We start from the raw sequence: 25,368 nt of genomic DNA, 5'->3' as shown, positions 1-25,368 counted from the left end.
TTTTCTGCACAGAGTAGATCTTTTATCTCTTAGGAAGTAAAACCATAGCCCTGCTAACTGTACCAAGATACTGAAATAGAAGACATAAGTTTCCAGTACTGCTAACAGAACATTTCAGTGTGTGAGAGCAACAGGAAAGTAAGTAAAGCTTATGTAACACTGGTCAAATGAAACTTAAAAACAGCACTCTGGGGCAAAACATTAGGTTATAAAAAATAACTAGTGAAGTTTAAGTGTTTTAGTGATGTAATAGGTTAAGCCAGATCATTGTCTGCTCAGGTTTGAATCACCTTGGGAGAAGCAGTAAGTCCCATATACCAATAAACAGTCAGTTAGTTGATAGATCCTGTTACCTGGGCTGGTCCAAGAAGTTATTTGTTTCCTTTTGGGTCTGATAAAATTTTTGTGACCTTGGAAAGATATCAAAATAAGTATTACTTTAATCCTAAGAGGGTAAAGGAATAAGAAACAATGAAGAACTAATAGTTGTTACCTTAGAATTAGTTCAAGAGCAGTAGTAAGTTTTATAACCATTGTATTTATATGTGTTTTGTCAATATTAAGCTGTTTGAAATGGTTAAAAAAAAATGAGTCATGTTAAATTTGTAGTTTAAATTGTTTAAGGGAATTTAAGTTGGCAATCAGTGTTTAATGTTATAGAAATTAATTCTCAAGTGTTAGATATAGAAGTTTAATAAATTGACCATTAAATATAATTACAAAGAATAATTGACGTTCCTTTCCAGCTACAGAAACCTTTGTGATTTTTAAGAAATTGAATCAGTATCAAATAGCTTAACATTTTAATTCAGACTATGCCAAATGTACCTTTAAAAGTTGGTGAAAATCTATTTAGCACCTTTTACGAGATATAGATAGAAACAGTTATTTTTATACAGCTCTAGAGGTACTTTTCCCTGAGGACTATTAAAAAAAAAAAAAAACTCCTTATAAAGATCATTGGAGATATACTATTGTTTTAAAATATTTCTTTCACTGGTATTAAATTTTAAGCAACTAAAGATACAAAATTTTAAGTAACTTAAGATATAACCCGTTAAAAAACCCATTGCCAGCGAGCCAATTCTGACTCATAGCGACCCTATAGGACAGAGTAGAACTGCCCCTTAGAGTTTCCAAGGAGCGCCTGGCGGATTTGAACTGCCGACCATTTGGTTAGCAGCTGTAGCACTTAAAATATAGATAGTGTAATGTAGCATCAGTGCTTAGATTCTAAAGCTAGGGTAAGAAATGATTTAGCCTTGTGACTTTTGCTCATCATTCTGTGGGGCAGTGGAATGCCATAGTTTTAACTCTCCTAGCTGATTTTCATAGTTTTCATCATCAAATGGCCAAGTTGAAGGGAGAAAGAAAAAAAACAGGCTTTACAGGATTTGAAGACAGGTTATTCCCCTGGAAAACCTGTCTTGCTTGTGAGGATGCATTCTGAGATTCAGCAGATAATTACCTGCTTTTATTCTAGCTATACAGATATTAACTAATTAAAAGAAACCAAAAGAATGACTCAAAATATGCTTGAAATGCAGGTGAGCCCTAAATTCCTTCTCAAGTATGTCAGAGTACCCATATCTTGATGGTGAAGGTAGGAGGCAAGTGAAGTAGAGTAGGAGAAAATACTTTTTTTCCTAATCCCCCCAACCTAACTTGATGTGAATTGCTATCAGCCAACTCAGTTCAGAGGGGGCAGGATAAAGAGTGGGTTTGTGTAGGTGAAGTCATAGAGGCAGGGCAGCAATCCTCCATCCTTCTCAGGATGAGCTCCTGATTCCTTTTGACACCTACATGCACTTTCTTTTTCACAGCACGAATTCATCAAAACACTAGTACTTGAATTCCCGCCTTCATTGCAGGACACTTGGGTTCTGTTCTGGGCCATTGCACCTCATGTGCAGCCACCACCCATCTGTCAGTGGTGGTTTGCATGTTGCTATGATGCTGAACAGGTTTCAGCTGACCTTCCAGGCTAAGAGGGACTAAGAAGAGAGGCCTGGTGATCTCCTTCCAAAAACCAGACAATGAAAACCCTATGGATGACTATGGTCTGATCTGGGCTGATCATGGGGATGATGCAGGACCAGGGAGGATTTCATTCTGTTGTGTGTGAGGTTGCCATGAGTTGGGGGCCCACTCAATATCAGTTAACAACAACAACCCATAATGGAAAAGAGAATAACACTGAGAAAGTAGATAGGCTTTTTCCTCCTGTAGTTGCAAATGCTTAAAATAACTTCAGTCAAGATAGAGAGGTTGGTTTTTACCTAAACTAATTTCAAATATTACAATTTTACCTAACTCTTCGTATAAAATAATTTTTAAAAAGTGGAAGAATTTACTTTTATACTAATAAGTTGATACAATGTATATAGAATATTTCCTGTGCCACATGAATGAGTCTGAAAGTGTCATTTCAAGATAAATAATCAAGAAATGCTGACTGAGAGAGTATGTTTTAGCACTTTAATATAACTATGATGAAAATACATATTGTTATCTTCTAGGGCCTGAGGCTGAAAATACTGAAGTTTTGCCAAACACAAAAAAGGTTGGTCTGTATAATGGAGATTAGCTACATAGGTCATGGGTTTGGATTTTTTTCTTTTTTTTTTAATGTTGTTGATTAAAATATCAAGTCCATTTAGGCTCTGCCCCTAAGCAGGAGTATGAAAAAATCATTTCAAATAGCTAGAAATCTATTCTTCTCTAACAACCCCTTCCAGTATTTATTCTTCCTTATTGCTAATAAAATAGTGTTTTCTTAATCTGTGTTTCTTATCCAACAATACCACAAGTGTAACAGAAATACCACAAGAAGTTTTTTCTCTCACAGTTTAGAAGGCTAGAAGTTCAAACTGAGGCCAACTCCAGGGGAAGGCTTTCTCTCTCTCTGTTGGCTCTGGGGGAAGGTCCTTGTCATCAGTCTTCCCCTGGTCTAGGAGCTTCTCAGCACAGGGATCGTGGGTCCAAAGAATGTGCCTGGCACTTCTTTCTTCAAGGCATAAGGTCCTTCTCCTCTCTGCTTATGTCTCTCATATCTCAAAAGGCACTGACTCAAGATACAACCTAATCCTGTAGATTGAGTCCTGCCTCATTAACATAACTGCTGATGATCCTGTCTCATTAACAGCACCCTGTCATTGTTAGGTGCCATGGAGTCAATTGCGACTCATACCAACCCTGTGAACAACAGAACAAAACACTGCCCAGTCCTGCTCCATCTCTACAGTTGTTTTATGCTTAAACCCATTGTTGCAGCTGTTGTGTCAATCCATCTTGTTGAGGGTCTTCCTCTTTTTCATTGACCCTCTACTTTACTAAGAATGACGTCCTTCTCCAGGGACTGATCCCTCCTCATAACATGTCCAAAGTATGTGAGACATAGTCTCACCATCTTTGCTTCTAAGGAGCATTAACATCATAAAGGTTAGGATTTACAACAGGAAAATTACATCAGATCACAAAAGGGAGGACAACCGTACAATACTGGGACTCATGGCCTAGCCAAGTTGACACACATTTTGGGGGGACACAATTCAATCTATAACACTATTCAAACCAAATCAGAATTTAAGGGCTTACAAATTACAGTGCAGTTACTCTATCAGAGTAGTGTGTCACTGGAAGGTGGATTTGATTTTTGGAAACAGCTAAAAGCCATTGAACCCATTCTGTTGCTTAAGTTCAAGCACATCAAGTTTTTAGTGTTGAAGAAAAGTCTAGTGCCTTTAAAGTATTGAGACTTATTTTCTTAAATGGTTTATAAACTGATTTTGAAAGCAATTTCAGCAGTGGAACCCCAATAATATTTTTAGCATTGTAAACATTGTGAGAAAAGGTGTAACCTATTAAGGTGATGTCTTTGAAAAATACTTTAGAAATATAAGTTCTGTTTTGATTTTGTTGTTGTCATTGTTTAAGGTAACCACAACCCAGAGCCGGTAATTTATTGGTCAGGGCTTATAATATTAATGCAGAAGTGTGCTTTCCTTTTTCTTCTTTTTCCCCTCCGACTTCCTGTCCTTTGGCCTTTTTACTTCACGTGTATATTCATACAAAGGTAGGGATTAAAAAGAAGATGAAACTACCCAAGCTTTAATTCTGTTAATAATTTTTATAGAACTCAATAGAAATTTTTAGAAAGGAAAAATTTTATAACAATTATTTACAGTGAAATTTTGAGATCATCTGTTAATTTAATTATCCATGCCATCTCTGTCTTTTCCTTTAGCATGGATAATTTAAATTTAGCTGAATAGATAATTTGGCACCTGTATTTGTGTTCCAGCCAATTTTACCCATAGTCCGTTATTAAATACTTAATCATGTGTTCAGAGTCATAGTGATTTAGTATGTTGTTGTTGTCAGGTGCCATCGAGTCGTGTCTGACTTATAGCGACCCTGTGCACAACAGAACGAAACACTGCCCAGTCCTGCACCAGCCTTTCAATTGTTGTTACGCTTGAGCCCATTGTTGCAGTCACTGTGTCAATCCATCTCGTTGAGGCTATTCTTCTTTTTTCACTGACCCTCTACTTTACCAAGCGTGATATCTTTCTCCAGGGACCGATTCCTCCTGATAACATATCCAAAGATTGTGAAACATAGTCTCACCATTCTTGCTTCTAAGGAACATTCTGGCTGTACTTCTTCCGAGACAGATTTTGGCAGTCCATGGTATATTCAGTATTCTTCGCCAATGCCATAATTCAAAGGCATCAATTCTTCTCTAGTCTTCCATATTCATTGCCCAGCTTTCACAAGCATGTGAGGAAATTGAAAAGACCGTGGCTTGAGTCAGCAAGGTGACATCTTTGCTTTTCAACACCTTAAAGAAGTCTTTTGCAGCAGATTTGCCCAACACAATGCATCTTTTGATTTCGTGACTGCTGCTTCCATGAATGTTGATTGTGGATCCAAGTAAAATGAAACCCTTGACAACTTCAATCTTTTCTCCATTTATCATGGTGTAGCTTATTGGTCCATTTGTGAGAATTTTTCTTTTCTTTATGTTGAGTTGTAATCCATACTGAAGGCTGTGGCCTTTGAGCTTCATCAATAAGTGCTTCAAGTCCTCTTCACTTTCAGCAAGGAAGGTTGTGTCATCTGCATAACGCAGGTTATTAATAAATCTTCCTTGAGTCCTAATGCTCTATTCTTCTTTATATAGTCCAGCTTCTCGGATTATTTGCTCAGCGTATAGATAGAATAGGTATGGTGAAAGGATACAACCCTGATGCACACCTTTCCTGACTTTAAACCAATCAGTATCCCCTTGTTCTGTCCGAACAACTGCCTCTTGATCTATGTGCAGGTTCCTCATGAGCACAATTAAATGTTCTGGAATTCCCATTTTTTGCAATGTTATTCGTGATTTGTTATGATCCACACAGTCAAATGTCTTTGTGTAGTCAATAAAACATAGGTAAACATCTTTCTGGTATTCTCTGGTTTCATTCAGGATTCATCTGACATTAGCAATGATATCCCTGGTTCCGTGTCCTCTTCTGAATCCAGCTTGGATAGTGACTTGGTACAGGAAAGGGATAAAGAGTATTCTTTTTATATTTGGAAAGGGTGGAAAGTTGATAAAACTTTTGGGGGATAACTTACCAATAGGATAAATTAAAAAACTGTAAATTTCTTAAAATACTTTTTTGTATGTGATATAATGATGGAATTTCTATTTGGAATACACAGGCTCTAAGTGGAGATGGAGACTCTCCGGAAATTAGCCTTCTCTCAGGTACTAGCATTACAGGGTCTGGTATGGTTGCTGTGAAAGAGAAGTCATTAACAGAGCCAGAGAAGATAGCAGCACAAAATACCTTTTCTGAGCCTGTAAAGAAAGTCACATTGACCATGACATCTGAAGAAAACAAAGATGAAGAAAGCTCTCTGGAAACATTTGTATCTGCCTTAGAAAGGTTACTAACATCACCAGAAAGCACCCAGGAAGAAAGATCATTTCAAATAATGAGTGATTTTGAACCTAGAGAGTTGTTGAACTCATTGAGTGACCCTCTGATTTCCACACAAACCTCCTTGGATGCCTTGTGGGCAAGTCACAGAGATGAACTAGAAAACACGGAGGATAATGCATTGCCAGCTGAGTTGGTAGCAGCCTTGAACACATTGTCGAATGTCACAGCGGGACCCATCTGTCACATAAAAGGAGGAGGCAGCACTCCTGGTACTGGAAATGAATGTTTAGGAGTGGAGCTCAGTGTGTCTCAGACTAATGAAGGTTGTTCACAAATAGCAGAGGTGAATTTTGAATGTTTTTGTTCTACTCCACCATTTGAACAAGATTCCAAGGCAGCTGAGCTACAGGACAAAGATCTATCAGTGCAGCAAGTAAGTGCAAGTATGAGCCTGTGAATTTTGCTTTTTACAGTAACCTTTAACAAGTCTTCATTGCCCACATACTCTGTGTTAAATTCAAGCCCTCTAACAAAATATCAACAATGTAGCAGACGCTTTGTGACTTTGAAACGTTGAGTGATCTTTTTTGTGGCTCCTGGGGTAGAGTTTCCAAGGGGTTAGACCCGTAAACCAAACCCATTGCCTTGAGTTGTGTCCAACTCATGGCGATCCTATAGGATAGAGTAGAACTGCCCCATAAGTTTTTCAAGGCTGTAAGTGTTTATGGAAGCAGACTGCCACATCTTTCTCCTGTGGAGTGACTGGTGGGTTCGAACCACTGGCCTTTTGGTTATCAGCTGGGTTCTTTAAGCACTGTGCCACCAGGGAGTTAAAATGGATCGGTTTCCAGCCAGCAGACCTGAGAAAATATATTATCGCAAAAAAAAAAAAAAAAAAACTAAACCTGTTGCTGTCCAGTTGGTTCCAGTTTGTAGCAGCTCGCTTATATATAGGAAGGAAAGAATTCTTTACCATAATTTTCCCTGTTAGCTCAGAAAATCACTGTATAGTTGGGTGCAGAGTAGAGATGGGATACTCCACATTAATTTCTAGTTGGACATATAATATATGCAGTTGGGCTGCCAGGAGAAGGAAAAAAATTTATGCCTAGCTTAAGCAGAACATTGCCTTCTGTGTCTTAGGATATTTCCAAGTAGCGCAGCCCTCGAAGTTTAGAATTCCTGCAATATCATGCCCAGGGACCCTGCAGTGGTCTACCACTTGCCACATCCCTTTTTCGTATTGACTTTTTTTTCCCTTTTAGAAATAACTTTTATTGCATTTTCCTCTTTACAATAATACATCCTTGTAAGTTTTCCAAGGCTGTAAATCTTTGCGAAAGCAGACTGCCACATCCTTCTCCCATGGAGCGGTTGGTGGGTTTGAACCTCTGACCCTTATGGTTAGCAGCTGATCACTTTAACCACTGAGCCACCAACTGTTGACAATTCCCCTCTCCATAGATAATCACTATTAATAATTTGGTATATCAGTTTCCAAGTTTTTCTGTGCATATTCTATGTAAGTTTATTTTCTACAAATGGAATTAGATTATACATAATGCTTTGCAACTTGTTTTTAAATTGAATAATACATCTTAGTTATCTTTCCACGTGAGCAAATATAGCACTGCTTAAATCTTTTAAATTGGTAAATAGTATTCTACTGTACAGGAGCCCTTGTGGTAAAGTGGTTAAGCATTAGGCTGCTAACCAAAAGGTTAGCCACTCCGCAGGAGAAAGATGTGGACTGCTTCTGTAAAGATTAACTAAATTAAACCCATTCCCTTCGAATCGTTTCCGACTCATACAGCCTAGGAAACCCTATGTGTCAGTTCTACTCTGTACTATAGGGTCTCTGTGAGTTGAAATTGACTTGACGTCACTGGTATATTCTACCTTATGGATTTGTTATAATTTACTTAACCAATTTACTGATGACAATTATTTGGATTATTTTTTTTCTTTTGACAATTACTGCGAACATCCTTGAGGAGATTTATAAAACGTAAGGGTGAGCTCATGCTGCACCATTGTTATTGTTGTTAGGTGCCATCAAGTTGGTTTCGACTCATAGCAACCCTATGTACAACAGAATGAAACGCTGCCCAATCCTGCACCATCCTCACAGTCGTTGCCATGTTTGAGCCCATTGTTGCAGCCACTGTGTCAGTCCATCTCATTGAGGGTCATCTTCTTTTTTCTTGACCCTCTACTTTACCAAGTATGATGTCGTTTTCCAGAGACTAGTCCCTCTGGTAACATGTCCAAAGTACATGAGACAAAGTCTCGCCATTCTTGCTTCCAAGGAGCATTCTGCCTGTATTTTGTCTAATTCAGATTTGTTCATTCTTCTGGCATACCATGGTACATTCAGCATTCTTCACCAAAACCATAATTCAGATGCGTCAGTTGTTCTCTGGTCTACCTTATGCATTGTCCAGCTTTCACATGCATATAAAGCCATTGAAAATACCATGGCTTGTGTCAGGGACACCTTAGTCCTTTGCTTTTTAACACTTTAAAAGAGATCTTGTGCAGCAGATTTGGCCAATGCTATACGTCCTTTGCTTTCTTGACTGCTGCTCCCGTGGGCGTTGATCATGGATCCAAGTAAAATGAAATGCTTGAACACTTTAATCTTTTCTCCATTTATCATGATGTTGCTTATTGGTCCAGTTGTGAGGATTTTTGTTTTCTTTAGGTTGAGGAGTAATCTATACTGAAAGCTGTAGTCTTTGATCTTTATCAGTAAGTGCTTCAAGTCCTCTTCACTTTCAGCAAGCAAGGTTGTGTCATCTGCATAACGCAGGTTGTTAATGAGTTTTCCTCCAATCCTAGTGCCCCATTCCTCTTCATATAGTCTAGTTTCTCCGATTAGTTGCTCAGCATACAGATTAAATAAGAATGGTGAAAGGATACAACCCTGATGCACACCTTTCCTGACTTTCAGCCATGCAGTATTCCCTTGTTCTGTTAGAACAACTGCCTCTTGATCCATATACAGGTCCTTCATGAGCACAATTAAGTGTTCTGGAATTCTCATTCTTCACAATGTTATCCGTAATTTGTTATGATCCACGTAGTCAAATGCCTTTGCATAGTCAATAAAACAAAGGTAAACATCTTTTTGGTATTCACTGCTTTCAGCCAAGGTCCATCTAACATTAGCAGTGATATCTTTTGTTCCACGTCCTCTTCTAAATCCTGATGAGTTTTAGGCAGTTCCCTGTCGATGTACTGCTGCAACTGTTTTTGAATTATCTTCGCAAAGCTTTACTTGTGTGTGATATCAGTGATATTGTTTGATAATTTCTGCATTCAGTTGGATCACCTTTCAGTGGAATGGGCAGAAATATGGATCTCTTCTAGTGAGCTGGCCAGGGAGCTGTCTTCCAAATTTCTTGGTAAAGACGAGTAAGTGTTTACAGTGTTGCATTCGTTTGTTGAAACATCTCAAATGATACTCCACCAATTCCTGGAGCCTTGTTTTTCACCAGCGCCTTAAGTGCAGCTTGGACTTCTTCCTTCAGTGCCATCGGTTCCTAATCATATGCTACCACCTGAGATGGTTGAGCATTGACCAGTTCTTTTTGATACAGTGACTCTGTGTATTCCTTCTGTCTTCCCTTGATGCTTCCTTTGTTCAATATCTTCCCACAGAATCCTTCAATATTGCAACTCAAGGCTTAAATTTTTTACTCAGTTCTTTCAGCTTGAGAAACCTAGAGTGCGTTCTTCCCTTTTGGTTTTCTATCTCCAGCTCTTTGTACATGTCATCATAATACTTTACTTTGTCTTCTTGAGCCATCCTTTAAAATCTTCTGTTCTGCTCTTTTACTTCATCATTTTTTCCTTTTACTTTAACTACTCAACATTCAAGAGCAAGTTTCCGAGACTTTTCTGATATCTATTTTGGTCTTTTATTTCCTGTCTTTTTAATGACCTTTTGCTTTCTTCATGAATGATGTCCTTGTTGACATCCCACAACCTGTCTGGTCTTCAGTTATTAGTGTTCAATATGTCAAATCTATTCTTGGGATGGTGTCTAAATTCAGGAGGGATATACTCAAGGTTGTACTTTGGCTCTTGTGGACTTGTTTTATTTTATTCAGCTTCAACTTGAGCTTGCGTATGAGCAGTTGATAGCCTGTTCTGCAGTTGGCCCCTGGCCTCATTCTGACTTACTATATTGAGCTTCTCCATCATCTCTTTCCACAGATGTAGTCAATTTGATTTCTGTGTGTTCCATCTGGTGAGGTCCATGTGCATAGTCATCGTTTATTTTGTTGAAGAAAGATATTTGCAATGAAGAAGTTGTTGACCTTGTAAAGTTCTGTCATGCACTCTCTGGCATCATTTCTGTCACAAAGGCCATATTTTCCAACTACCGATCCTTCTTATTTGTTTCCAACTTTCGCGTTCCAATCAGCAGTAATTGTCAATGCATCCTCATTGCATGTTCAGTCAATTTCAGACTGCAGAAGTTGGTAAAACTCTTCATCTTTGTCATTAGTGGTTGGTGCGTAAATTTGAATAATAGTCACATTAACTTGTCTTCCTTGTAGGCGTATGGATATTATCCTGTCACTGACAGCATTGTACTTTAGGATAGATCTTGAAATGTTCTTTTTGATGATGAATACAATGCCATCCCTCTTCAATTTGTCATTCCTGGCATAGTAGACCATATGGTGGTCCAGTTCAAAATGGCCAATATCAGTCCATTTCAGCTCAGTAATGCCTAGGATATGATCTTTTTGTGTTCCATTTCGTTTTTGATGACTTCCAATTTTTTCTAGATTTATACTTCGTATGTTCCCTGTTCCAGTTATTATTGGATGTCTGCAGCTGTTTCTTCTCATTTTGAGGCATTCTACATCAGCAAATGAAGGTCCCGAAAACTTTACTCCATCCACGTCATTAAGGTCGACTCTGCTTTCAGGAGGCAGTTCTTCCGCAGTCGTATTTTGAGTGCCTTCCGACCTGAGAGGACCCCTGGAGGCGCAGTGGTTAAGAACTCGGCTGCTAACTGAAAGGTCTGCAGTTGAAATCCATCAGCTGCTCCTTGGAAACCCTGTGGGGCAGTTCTGCTCTGTCTTATAGGGTCGCTATGAGTTGGAATAGACTCTAGGGCAATGGGCTTCAACTTGAGAGGCTCATCTTCCGGCACTACATCAGACAGCGTTCTGCCGCTATTCATAAGGCTTTCACTGGCCAATTTTTTAGAAGTAGATCACCAGGCCCTCCTTCCTAGTCTGTCTTAGGCTGGAAGCTCTGCTGTATTGGTGACCTGCTAATATTTGAAATACTGGTGGCATAGGTTCCAACATCACAGCATTACACAAGCCACCACAGTAGGACAAACTGACAGATGAGTGGTGGATGCTGCAACATACACACCTGGAATAATACTCCACACAATTGTCAATAAATCTCAAAAAAAAAAAACCAAACCCGTTGCCATTGAGTCAATTCCAACTGATAGCGACCCTGAAGGACAGAGTAGAACTGCCCCATAGAGTTTCCAGGGATTGCCTGGTGGATTCAAACTGCCAACCTTTTGGTTAGCAGCCATAGCTCTTAACCACTAGACCACCAGGGTTTCCAATAAATCTCAAAACAGATAATTGGACTAAAAAAAAAAAAAAAAAAAACCAAGGGGATGAGGCATGAAAATAAATTAACATTTCAGTATTTTTGTCTAAAAAGAGGGAATATGAGTAAAATACAGGAAATTATGATTGGTATGGCTAGAGCGAGCACAAACTTAGCAAACCTTCAAAAAAGAAAATACAAAAAAATCAAACCCTTTTAAAAGTAGAAACATTTATTTAGAACAAATTCTCTTTTACCCTCAATGAGATGGATTGACACAGTGGCGGCAACAGTGGGCTCAAACATAGCAATGATTGTGAGGATGGCACAGAACCAGGCAGTATTTCGTCCTGTTGTACTAGGGGTCACTATGAGTCAGAACCAACTTGATGGCACCTAACTACAGCAACAACAATAAAAATATGGAACTTATTACCTTGAGAGGTTTTATAAGGTGGATATATAAATGAGCTCCAGAAAAGTTTAGATGATAGGTATGAAAAATAAATATTCTCTATGAATGTTAAATCTATGATCGATTATTAAGGGGGAAGTTAGAGCCATTCATAATATACTGTTAACCTTCTAAAATCAATGTAATGGTGGTTATATACTATCTTCTCCCACAAAATATCACTTACTCTGCTGTCAGTAATAAAATACCAGGCTGAATAGCCCATTGATCTGGCCAAGTATGACATATCTTATGCTTTTATGGGTCTCCCATCGTTTCCTACTACCCATTTCCTGTGTAGTTAAAGCACCCACAGTGACCTTAGGCTTGCCCTTGAATTTTAAGGAAGAATATCGATAAAAATCATTTTTACCTATGCTCTTACCCTAGGCTTTTGAATCTACATGGTCCTTTGTTGCATTAATTATTACAAAATTTTTCATTGAATTTACATGTCTATGAATTCTTATACTTTGATCTTATAAGAGGCATTTACTGTTTTTACATTTACAAAGGTACCCGACAAGATTTAATTTCTTCTAGTCTTACATTTTTTGCAGTGTTGTAATTATTTATGGATGTATTTACATCTTATTACAGACTCCAGAAGGCCCAGATGCATTTGGGTTGCAAACTTTGGCTCATCAAAATGTCACCTCTCATGATCAACTAAATAATAAGGGAGATTCAAATCCAGTGGAAAATACCTCTGACCAGGAAACTCCATGTGTGTTAAGGAGATCGTCGAGACTGAAAAAACTGAAAGTAGACAAAGCTGGAAAGCACACACATGATATGTATAAGATCCCAGAGAAAATCTTACCGAAAGTACTTAGCTGTGAGCATCGAACAAACAGCAAATCTTTAACTAAGACTTCTAGGTATATTATTAAATTATATCTTTCTTTCTGTTGTTAGGTGCCATCGAGTTGGTTCTGACTCATAGCGACCCTATGCACAACAGAACAAAACACTGCCCGGTCCTGCGCCATCTTTACAATTGTTGTTATGCTTGAGCTCATTGTTGTAGCTACTGTGTCAAACCACCTCGTTGAGGGTCTTCCTCGTTTTCGCTGACCCTGTACTTTGCCAAGCATGATGTCCTTCTCTAGGCACTGATCCCTCCTGACAACATGTCCAAAGTATGTAGCCCTGGTGGAGCAGTGGTTAAGAGCTTGGCTGCTAACTAAAAGGTTGGCAGTTCAAATCCACCAGCTGCTCCTTGGAAACTCTATGGGGCAGTCCTACTCTGTCCTTAGGGTTTCTATGAGTTGAAATCGTCTTGATGGCGTTTTTGGAAACCCTAGTGGTATAGTGTTAAGTGCAATGGCTGCTAATCAAAAGGTCGGCAGTTCAAATCTACCAGGTGCTCCATGGAAACTCTATGGAGCAGTTCTGCTGTGTCCTGCAGGGTCACTATGAGTTGGAATTGACTTGACAGGAACGGTTAAGAGTTGTTCTTTCTAGATAATGCTAAAGACCTTATAGATAATTTTATGCTTGGAGACACAGGGTCAGTGTACCAAATCCAAAACCAAACCAATTGCTGTTGAGTTGAATTTGACTCCTGATGACCCCATTTGTGCAGAGTAGACCTGTACTTCATAGGGTGTTCCGTAGTGACCTTTCAGAAGCAGATCGCCAGGCCTGTCTTCCAAGGTGCCTCTGGGTGAGTTCAAACTGCCAACCTTTTGGTTAGTATTCAAGTGCTTAACTGTTGTGCCACACAGGGACTTTTTTGGTTTCGGGTGCTTTATTTCTGTGAAGGAGCCCTGGTGGTGCAGTGGTTAAGCGCTTGGCTGCTAAACAAAAGGTTGGTGGTTTGAACCCACCAGCCAGTCTGTGAGAGAAAGATGTGGCAATCTACTTCTGTAAAAATTTCAGCCTTGGAAACCCTGTCAGGCAGTTCTACTTTGTCTTGTAGGGCAGTATGAGTCAGAATCAACTCAACAGCCATGGGTTCGGTTTAGGTTTTTGGTATTTACTTCTGTAGTTTTTGATCAGTGCCATACCATATGTTAAACCCTTTTTACTTTAAAAAGAGCCTGCCACTTTTTCCCCTAGCTGAGAAATGGAGTGGATAGTGGCATGCCAACTTAGAGGGGGTGGGGACAGGAGTCTCAGAATGCTCATACTTGTAGGTGACTGTCCCTCCCTAGAGGAGAGAAGCCCACAGGTGGCCCAGAGAGAAGGCTGGAAGCCATAGTGATTGGCATACCTGTAAGAGAATTACCTGCAGTTTACCCAGGAGCCGTCTCTATATTTAAAACTGCTGTGCCACATGAAAGTAGCTCAATAAAATACCTTCGAGTTTCAAAATTTTAGTCAAAATGTGGTATGCTCGTCCATGAATGTTTGTAGAGAACATTATAGTAAGTTTAAAAACATTTATTTTTCCAGCATGCCGGATTCTGCTTTAAGGACCAAAGGTGAAGGGAAGACTGTACATTCATTTAAACTCAAGAGTGGAGAACAGATCAGGAAAAATAAAAAATTTGCAGCAAAAAATGGTGAGGCATGTTTTCATTATTTTTCTATTTCTTTGTGTAAATAACTTATAGAAACAATTCTGGTACTAGAAAGGATTCAGAGATTATATGTCTTAACTTTCTGAACAGCTTGTTAATAGCGTAACTGGGACTTCATCTTTTTAGTTTACAGTTCCTCGGTAGTTGTTTTTGCTAGCCTCATGGAGATTTAACCTTACACATGAGCAGTTTAGTATTCAGATAATGACTCAAGGAGCCCCTTCATAGATTTGTGGTGCTTTTGCCTACTCTTATCTCTGTGCCATGCCCTGCAAACTCTAGCTACCGCTGCCTCCCCAAACTCTAATCTCTGTCTCCTCACAGCAAAGCACCTTGGTCTACTTGGGTCCTTCCTCCTTGTGCTATGGTCTGGAAAGTGCCTCTAGACAGAAAGCCGGGGTGACCATAGGGCTTACCTCATTTGTTTCCCTTCTTTCAGGGGTCACAGATCTGAAATGCTTGTTTTCCAATGTCTGAAAATAAGGTTTTCCTCCCATGCATTTTGTTTAAAACCCAAAACCAAACCCATTGCCTTCAAGTTTACTCTGACTCACAGCAACCCTATAGGACAGAGTAGAGCTGCCCAATAGGGTCTCCAATGAGCTGCTGGTGGGTTCAAACCACCAACCTTTTGGTTAGCAGCCTGGGCTCTTAACCACTGGGCCAGCAGGACCCCTGTATTTTGTGTAGTGTTCTAGTTATTTATAGAGGGAGGGCAAGTCAGGACAGTTAGTCATAGTTGAAACTGAAAACCTTTGTATTCTCTGCATCTTAATTTGTTATTTTTAATAAATTACTTAGTTACAATAGCAAGTACAATTAGCACAGACAGACTTGGGAGTAGGGACTACTGATAAAACTTACCTGGTGGGAAGAAAATGCTTTGTGGCCTCAGGTGGGTGAAGGTAGGCTCAAATGTTCAGCATATTTTTTTTTTTTTTTAATAGTGGGACTGAATGGGAGGAGTTAATTAAAAGGCAAACCAGTTAAATTGTGATCCATTAAGAAAGCTTCTGCAGCACTCAGTTGCCTTTGTGAGGTTTTAGGATGGGGCAGGTTAACTAGATCAAAATTGGAAAAGCTGTCATCAAAGCTCTTCTGAAATTCAGAATAACCAAATGAGTGACAAGTTGTGGAGCACCTAAATGAGAAGTCTCAGTATTCTAGGAGGCGTAGTGGATAGTTGATGCTTAGTGCGTAGTGGTTAAGTGCTACGGCTGCTAACCAAGAGGTCGGCAGTTCAAATCCACCAGGCACTCCTTGGAACTCTATGGGGCAGTTCTACTCTGTCCTATAGGGTCGCTATGAGTCGGAATCGACCCGACGGCACGGGGTTTGGTTTGGTTTTTATGCATCATCTGGAAAATTATTTTGATCATGCATTTCCTGGCTTAGGAAATGAAAACTAGTGCACAGATTAAGGTCATGGCTCTTTATTTATAAATTTCATAACAATCATTTTTTGCAAAGGAAGAAAATTTAGCATTCCTTTTGATCTCACTGGGTTTAGTTTTTGTATCTTGTTTATAAGCCTCTGACAGTTTTCTCCTTGTGGTTTTGTAAGATGTTTTGGTATCATACCATTTTATTAAGTATCTAGATTTAAATTCTGACTCATAGCGACCCTATACGCCAGATTTAAATAATAACTTTTCACCAGAACTTTTAAGAAAATAATCTTAGTCTTCTCACGTATGCACCTTTCATGGGGTTTCAGTCAACATAAACTGTTTATCATGATTTATAATTTACTACAAATATTTTTGAAAGAGACAAATGACATTACCTAAACTTTTTATATGTAGATACCATTATAGTTGTGTTAATGAATGAAATACTCTTCATAATATATCTCACTTCCAGAGTGCTGATTGGACCCAACCTGTTTCCTCTATTCCTCCTGATTTTCAAATAAGGATTGCTTTGTTTTATTTTGTTCATTCTCCCATTTCAGGAAAAATGAAGATGAGTAAGATGTCTCTTTCCAGTATTAACCGGAAAAACATTTTTGGAGAGAACTTACTGTATAGGGCTGCTCTGCAAAATGATGTTGACCTTGTTCATCATTGTATAAAAAGAGGTGGAAATGTAAATCAGCCAAGTTATGCTGGTGAGTGAGGTTACAGTTATTACGAGAGTGGTGTGTAGTTTCAGCTAAGTCCTAGAAAAGCATAGTGCAACTGCCGTAAGGCAAGCCCTAAATAGAAAGCTTTCAACCAATTTTCCTGCTTAGGTAGATCTTTACCATCATCTCCCAGGGATGTGGGCAAGGTAGTGGGAGAAGAGGGGAATAGAACATTATATTTCTCCTTCAAAGAGTATGCCATCCTGGGCCCATCAGGTGGGCCGTGTGTAGTGGCGTTACACACACAGAAGGGTGGTTCCTGGGACTGGCTTTGCATAGGCATTGTTACTGTGAGACTCAACCTTGGATGTAGTAAGCCATGGAAGAGAAATGAAGTCAAAAGCTGGAAGAGGCTGATGGTACACTGAGCCACAAGGGCAAATTGATGATAAAATGGTAGATTTACAGCAGGAGCAATGGCCAGGAAAGTAGAGATAATAGAGTACGAGGTAGAGAAGGCAGAACAGGGGCCTTCGAAACAGTACTTGGCAAACCCTGGATCTCTCCTGCAACCTTCATTGTTGGGGTAGCCTGACATGTTCTACTGGAAAGGAGTGATTCCTTAAAGGCACTTAAGCATTTAAGGCTGGGCCAGCCTGGATGGTGCTTTGGAGTATAGACAGTCCCTCGTTTACGAACGTATGGCCTACAGACAACTTGTACTTAAGAACGGACTGCCATAAAGCCTGTTACATTAAAATTTCAAGTTAAATGCAATGGCTTGTAAAAACGTATGCATTACTTTTTGATGCTCACGAAAACATTGTGTAGTTTGGAAGCATTTCTTAAGCGTTTTATGTGTATAGAAAGTTAAAATATATACTGTATACTAAGACAAACGTTTGACTAACTGAAACTAGATAAGAACCATATGTACCTGTTCCGACTTACCTACTAATTTGACTTAAAGACAGACTTATGAACTGATCTCCTTTGTAATCCAGGGACTGCCTGTATTCGGATTTTTCCTACTGTTCCTAAACTTCCTCAGTTTATGAAAAAGTGCAGTAAATCTTACAGTATGCAGAGATTGCACAGCACAGTCCATGGGCAAGCCAGTGATTACAAGTGCACCCCTAATACAGGTAGTCCCCGACTTAAGACATATCCGAGTTACAATGAACTGTACTTATGACTGCCGTTTTTTTTTTTTTTTGTTTATTTTCGTACATCTTATCGTTAGTAATATGTACTACATACAGTGTTGCAGTGCGTAATTGGCTAATGTTATCATTCTCAGATGCTCACTCACAGATATTCAGTGTTATAATTTACTGTTCTAAACACTGCCATATAACAGGCTATTGCCTGGTCTACAGTCAAGTCGGTGTCAGTGTCAAGAGTCCTAGCAGATAGTGTTCAGCAGTAACAACGTATGGCAGCTGAACTGAGCACTTGCCCGACAGCTGTTACCCGACTCCAACTTCATCATTACTGCACTGACAGCAACTTCATTGTAGACCAGGCCTATGACGTGATCTTATTCAACGTTTTCGTATCTTCAGAAGCATCTGTTGCTAATTTGAAGCCAAGTTGTTGATATTGCCAATGTGAAACAGCTAATAAATCATGAAGAAGGGGAATTGACAGATCAGGATTGCTGAAGAAGAAAGAAATAATGAGGAAAAAGGACAGTTGTCAGAAAATTTTACAGTGAAAGTGTTAGCTAAAGTTTTTCTGGACTAAATCAGGGGCATCAGTTGCTTGAAAACATGGACCCAAATGCGGATTGCTTTGCTAAAGTCAGTAGACAGATTCTGGAAACAGTGAGATGGTACCGTGAAATATATGAAGAAAAAAAGAAAAGGATCAATACAAACAACTCTCATACAGACAACTCTCACTAATTTTCTAACTAGGAACGCCACCCCCATTCCCAGGGATGATCCAGATGGAGTTATTATGGCAACTGACAAAATGCCAACATTGTCTTATTCTTCATTGTCGGAGTAGATATTTATGATTTGTGTATTTTTTATGTATGTATTAAACTATATCTTTAAGTTTATATGTAATATTTCAACCCCCAAAGACAAATAAAGATTGAATTTATAGAGATACTGATAATAAAAAGTAAAAAAAAAAAGATCTTCAACTTATGTCAGAACCGACTCAGAACAGAACGCTGTCGTAAGTTGGGGACTACTTGTGCTTACTTTAGCAAGGCCTAGGTTTACACTACAGACAGGGTTTTAACAGGCTATTATTCTCAATCTCATACCCAGGTCAGCCACTGTATTTCATCATATTTCACCATTTAGCATGATGTTAGCGATAGGTGTTTTTTGTATACTATAGGGTCTCTATGAGTTGGAATCAACATCAATGGGCTTAGTGTGGTTTTCCTTTATAAGACAAGAAAGACCAGTTGCCACTGAGTCAATTCCAACTGATAGTGGCCCATGTATTAGAGTAGAACTGTGCTCCATAGGGTTTTCAGTGGCTGGTTTTTTCAAAAGTGTATCACCAGGCTTTTCTTCCCATGTACCTCTGGGTGGATTCGAGCCACCAACTTTTAGTTAGTAGCTCTGAGCACTTAACCCTTTGCTCCACCCAGAGATTGAGAAAGTTGCCTTCTATTTCTAATTTGCTGAGTTTTTTCAGGAATGGATGATGGTTTTTGTTGTGTGCTTTTTTTATATCTACTGAAATGGCCGTATAATTTTTCTCCTTTATTGTGTTAATATGGTGAATTACATTGGTCGATTTTCCAGTGTTAAACAACCTTGCATTCCCTGGATAAACTCTACTTGGTCATCCTTTTTATGTACTGCTGGATTTGGTTTGCTAACAATTTAGGGATTTTTACATTTCTCATCATGAGCAATATTGGTCTGTAATTCTCTTTCTTCCTTTTTTTGGTAATACTTTAGTCTGGTTTTGGTATCAGTATTTGTTAATATTTTGTTTAGGATGTTTTTGTATCTATGTTCATGAGTAATATTGGTCTCTAATTTTATTTTCTTATAATGTCTATGGTTTTGGTATTAGGGTTATGCAGGCCTCATAAAATGAGTTAGGAAGTGTTCTCTCTTATTTTCTAAATGAGTTTGTGTAAGTTTGGATTTTTTTTTCTTCCTTAAATATATGACAGAGTTGAGGAGTAAAACAATCTGGGCCTATAGTTTTCTTCAAGAGAAGATTTGATAATAAATTCAAGTCCTTTAACAGATATTGGCTATTCAGATTTTCTGTTTCATCTTGTGTCTGTTTTGATAAATTTTGTTTTTCGAGGAGTTTGGCCTTGTTATGGATTCAGTTGTGTCCTCCCAAAATACATGTCGACTTGGCTAGGCCATGATTCCCAGTATTGTGCAGTTGTCCTCTGTTTTGTAATCTGATGTGATTTTCCTATGTGTTGTGAACAATGGCAACGGTTTTTTTTTTTTTAAATCATGTCAATGAGGAAGGATTAGAGACGGTTATGTTAATAAGTCTACAAGATTAGGTTGTACCTTGAGCCAATCTCTTTTGAGTTATAAAAGAAAGAAGCAAGCAGAAAGGATGACCTTCTACCACCAAGAAAGAAGAACCAGGACCAGAGCATGTCCTTTGGACCCGGGGTCCCTGCAACACCTAGGCCAGGGGGAAGATCAATGACAAAGACCTGCCCCCAGATCTGACAGAGAGAGAAATCCTTCCCTTGGAGCTGGCAACCTGGATTTGGACTTCTAGCCTCCTAGACTGAGAGAATAAATTTCTGTTTATTAAAGTCATCCACTTGTGGTATTTTCTGTTATAGCCGCATTAGATAACTAAGACAGTCCTTTTCATCTACGTTGTTATTTATTTATTTATAAATAAATAAAGTTATTTATAATATTCTCCTATTACCCTTTAATGTCTGTGGCTCACCCTGGATGCTTTGTCTTTCATTCCCTATGTTGCTAATTTGTTTCCTCCCTCATTCTCTCCCTTTTTTCCTTCATTACTCTTGAATAGTCTAAACTAGGGGATTATCAACTTTACTGATTTTTTTTTAAGAATTAACTTTTTTTTACTTCTTTAATTTTCTCTATTGTTAGTCTGTTTTATATTTTATAGATTCTTGACGTTTTTCTTCTACTTATTTTCAATTTACTTTGTTTTCTAGCTTCTTTAAAGGGGTAACAATTTTGTACCTTTTTTTGCTAATATAAGCATTTAAAGCTTTAAATATCCCACTGAGTACTACTTTAATTATATCCCACAGATTTTGATATATTTTGTTTTCATTATTGTTCAGTTTGAAATATTTTTAATTTCCCATATAATTTCTTCTTTGACCCAAGGTTTTTAAAAATATATTGTTTAATTTCTAAGTATTTGGGAATTCTCCAGGTGTATTTCTGTTGTTGATTTCCAGTTTAATTCCCTTGCAGTCAGAGAATATGCTTTGTATGATTCTGATCCTTTTACACTTTTACATTTACTGAAAATTGGTTTATTGTTCAGTATATGCCTTTCTTAGTGAATATTCCATGTACACTTAAAAAGAATGTTTATTCTTGAGTTGTTGGATACAGTGTTCTATAAATGGCAATTGGATGAAGATAGTTGATTATGTTGTTCACAGTGTCTGTGTGTTTACTGATTTTTTGTCTAGTTGGTCTCTCATTTCCTGAGCGGGGTGTTAAAATCTCCACAGCTGTAATTATAGAGATATCTATTCCTCCCTTTAGTCCTGTCAATTTTACCTCTTGTGTTTTGAAGCTGTTATTAGGTACATACAAAGCTGTGAATGTCATGTCTTCCTGATAAATTGACCTTTTTATCATTTTGAAATGTACCTCTTTATCTCTAGTACTATACTTTGTCATGAAGTCTAAAAACCTGTTGCCGTTGAGTCAATTCCTACTCAGTAGCGACCCTATAGGACAGTGTAGAACTACTGCATGTGGTTTCCAAGGCTGTAATCTTTACAGAAGCATACTGCTACATTTTTCTCCCACAGAGCAGCTGAACTGCAGACCTTTTGGTTACCAGCTGAGTGCTTAACCACTGTGCCACTAGGGCCCCTTGTTGTGTACTACAGTATATAATTTAATATAGCCATTTTAGCCTTTTTATGTTTACTGTTTATGTGGTATACCTTTTTTCTTTTATTTTCAACCTGTGTCTTTATAAGTGTGTTTCTTGTAGATAGTATACGGTTTTGCTTTCCTTTTTTTCTATCCATTCTGACAATCTCTGCCATTTTATTGGAGTGACTAGTCATTTACATTTAATATAAATGGTTGGGTTTAGGACTGCCATTTTACTTATTGTTTCCTATGTGCCTTATATGATTTAAGTTTGTCTTCGCGTTATTGTTTAGCGTTTGATCTAGGGATTACAATATACATCTTTAATGTTTCACAGTCTTCTTAGAGTTAATATTGTAATATTTCACATAACATGTAAAGACATTGCACCCATACATAGGATCATTTGGAAACCCTGGTGGCATAGTGGTTAAATGCTATAGCTGTAAACCAAAGGGTCGGCAGTTCGAATCCACCAGGTGCTCCTTGGAAACTCTGTGGGGCAGTTCTACTCTGTCCTACAGGGTCACTATGAGTTGGAATCGACTCGACGGCACTGGGTTTGGTTTGGTTTTATAGGATCATTTATTCTCATTCTTTATGCTATAGCTGTTACCTATATTAAATGTATCTATATACATTATAAAACCTAAAACATAATGTTACAATTTTTGCTTTAAACAGCCATGGGTATTTTAACATGGAAAAATGATCTCTGTTAACTATGTATTTCCTCTTTTTGGCGCTCTTCATTTCTTCCCCAAGGCAGAAATGAATACTGTAGGAGAAACTCCTTGTCTAACAGTTGATGGCAGTGGTTTTCAACTGAAAACATTTTTGCCACCATAGAACATTTGGTAATGTCTGGAGACATTTTTGGTTGTTGCAACTTAGTGGGGAAAGGTGATACTGGCATCTAGTGGGTTAACGGCAGGAGTGTGGCTAAGCATCCTACACTGCTCAGACAACAAAGAATTATCAGGCCCAAAATGTCAGTAGTGCCCGGGTTGAGAAACTCTGCTTTATGGAGGAGATTCTGAAAAGAGCTCGTCAAATAAACATTTAACATGCAGTTTTAAGGTTTTCTTAACATCTATCATATGATTTATTAGAATTTAATACAAAAAAAAAAAAAAAAAACCAAAAAGGGAAACCCTGGTGGCGTAGTGGCTAAGTGCGTTAATAAATGTGTGTAACTTACACTGTTGTTTCTGGCTAACAACAACAACAAAAAAGTTATTTATCTGGATGTCCGGTTTTCTTGGAGTCATTTGTGGCTTGTTAGTTGAACTTCTGTAAATAGCTTTTTGTAAACGAGGAGAAAAAGAGGTACATACATTTGAACTGACTTCTGGGTAGTCCTGTAAGCTGGCATGCTTTAATGGAAGCACTCTGAGCTAGAAGTAAGGCTTTTTCTCCCTTATATTCTCTACAGAAAAGCGGTCTACAGATAGCATTCTCGGTGGGCTGATAATGGTACCCTTATAGCCTTTTTATTTGCTGAGATGATCAATAAGTTCAAATATTTTTTTTTACATATTTTTCCACAACAAAGTTGGGAGTCTGGCAATTTGATTTGTCCCTCAGATTATTAGACCTACCAAATTATGCAAGGTTGTTTAATGATGAGATTATCTTGTCTTATATACTCAAAATATTTTAAAGAAACAACCCTAGAATTTAAAACTAAGCACAAAATATTATTAAGATACCAGATATAAACAAATACCATTTGTTTATAGGTTGGACAGCACTTCATGAAGCTAGTGCAGCAGGATTTTATCAGGTAGCAAGTGAACTATTAAAAGGTGGAGCAGATGTAAACATCAAAGGAAAGTACCAGATTACCCCCCTGCATGATGCTGTGATGAGTGGACATTATAAGGTACTGTGATGCTTTTGTTACAGATCAAGCACTTTATTCTACAAGTGTTAAAAATCTCTGGAACCAAGCAATTTAAAAACATGTGGGAATTCAGTTTCAGCTTATTTTGCTAATGAATGCTTAGAATTTGTAATAAATATTGCTGTGTGAGAGTTTTGGTGTGCCTAATATGGTAGATGTCATATTACCTATCACTTTTAGAAACCCTGGTGGCGTAGTGGCTACGTGCTGTGGCTGCTAACCAAAGGGTTGGCAGTTCGAATCCACCAGGTGCTCCTTGGAAACTCTATGGGGCAGTTCTACTCTGTCTTACACGGCCACTATGAGTCAGAATCGACTCGACAGCAATGGATTTGGTTTGGTTTGGGTTTTAATAACTATACAGAACGTGTTTTGGTTACACAGCATTTTTTAAACCCGTATCCCTTTGGGACTCTTTTCATATGGTACTTTATAGGATTTAGAAGTAACTTTCCTTTTTATAGAGTGTTACACAATGATGTTCAGTCCTTATAGGAGGTTTGCAGCTTATGGAGCCTGGTGTAACTTTCAGAGTCAACATAAGACATGAGATCCTCTCAGGGTTAATGATCAGCCAGTACACATCAGCACAGTTGTATTGCATGTTAAAATTTCAAAATACTGTAATTCCACACCAGTTGGTTAATAGTAACTGCAATAAATGGTAACAATAAATAATATGAGTTACAGTACATGAGCTTATCTCAGAAACCACATATGCTGTGAGCTTCCTATAAATTTTTCTGGTCCAAGCACTGCATTGGGGGGCTGAGACATTTGCTGAAAATATCTTGTTTTTTATTTCAGGTATTGGAAGTTTCCCCTAAGTTCAGAACTCCTAGGGTGGGAAAGGGAGCTAATGAACTGAGCTCAGAAAGATCAGCTTAGATACTTGCAGAAGAAATGCCCCACACAGGTAGAGGTGGGGCAGATTGCTATGGCATGGACCAACAGTGCATATCCCTTCTTAGTGTGGTAACAGTGTTTTAGGAAAGTTTAGGGAGTTTTACATTTTTTTTAATGTGTCACAGAATTCTCTCCCCCCAGACATCTACACAAATGTGCAGGGATGACCATCCACCACCAGGTGATTTTGCCTTCATTTTCTGAAAGATAGTTTGCTAGATATGACACTCCTGTTTGATAGCTTTTTTCTTTCAGCACATTGGCTGTGGCATCCCACTGCCTTCTGGCCTCAGTTTTCTGTAATGAGAAATCAGCTATTAGTCTTATTGGAGTTCCTGTTGATATAAGTTATTTTTCTCTTAGTGCTTTCAGGATTATCTTTGGCTTTCAGCATTTTGACTGTGATGTGTCTGAGTGTATATTCCTTTGTGTTTATCCTATTTGGAGTTTGTTCAGCTTCTTGGAAAGGTAGTTAATATTTTCCATCAAATTTGGGAAGTTTTTATCCATTATTTCTTCAGGTATTTTTTTGCTGCCCCTTTCTCCTTTCCTTTTGGGACTCATTATGTATATGCTGATTTACTTAATGGTGTCCCACATTTCTCTGAGGTTCAGTTCATTTTTCTTTATTGTTTTTTTCTCTCTATTCAAATTGCATAATATCTATAGATCTATCTCCAAGTTCTAAACCAGAAAGGTCATTACTTTTTGCTGTTGGACCTGGTGTGGCTTGAAGACTGCTTTCACTGTTCAGGGAGTTTGGCCTTCATTCAGCCAGGGGCTAGTAATTCAGAAGTTTCTACTCCAGTTGCCCCTCAGAGAACACAGCCTTGGCCATGTACATAGTTTCCTGGACCGTTTCAGGATGACAGTGGTTTTTATCAGACTCTTTGACTATCTCATTCTTTG

The 25,368-nt window shown here is 38.4% G+C and overlaps 1 protein-coding gene across 1 annotated transcript in view; it reads left to right on the top strand.

The window, feature by feature from the left end:
• ANKRD31 (ankyrin repeat domain 31) overlaps window positions 1-25,368 on the top strand; it is a 168,002-nt gene that overhangs the window by 39,159 nt on the left and 103,475 nt on the right. The window contains exons 7-12 of the mRNA XM_064273145.1: window positions 2,520-2,563; window positions 5,716-6,282; window positions 12,592-12,872; window positions 14,392-14,501; window positions 16,474-16,629; window positions 23,390-23,532. Coding sequence (XP_064129215.1) covers window positions 2,520-2,563; window positions 5,716-6,282; window positions 12,592-12,872; window positions 14,392-14,501; window positions 16,474-16,629; window positions 23,390-23,532 — 1,301 coding nt within the window. The remainder of the gene's footprint in view (window positions 1-2,519; window positions 2,564-5,715; window positions 6,283-12,591; window positions 12,873-14,391; window positions 14,502-16,473; window positions 16,630-23,389; window positions 23,533-25,368) is intronic.

Source organism: Loxodonta africana, chromosome 2, assembly GCF_030014295.1.
Source record: "Loxodonta africana isolate mLoxAfr1 chromosome 2, mLoxAfr1.hap2, whole genome shotgun sequence".
Taxonomy (NCBI): Eukaryota; Metazoa; Chordata; class Mammalia; order Proboscidea; family Elephantidae; genus Loxodonta; species Loxodonta africana.
This window is presented reverse-complemented; position numbering and strand designations above follow the sequence as displayed.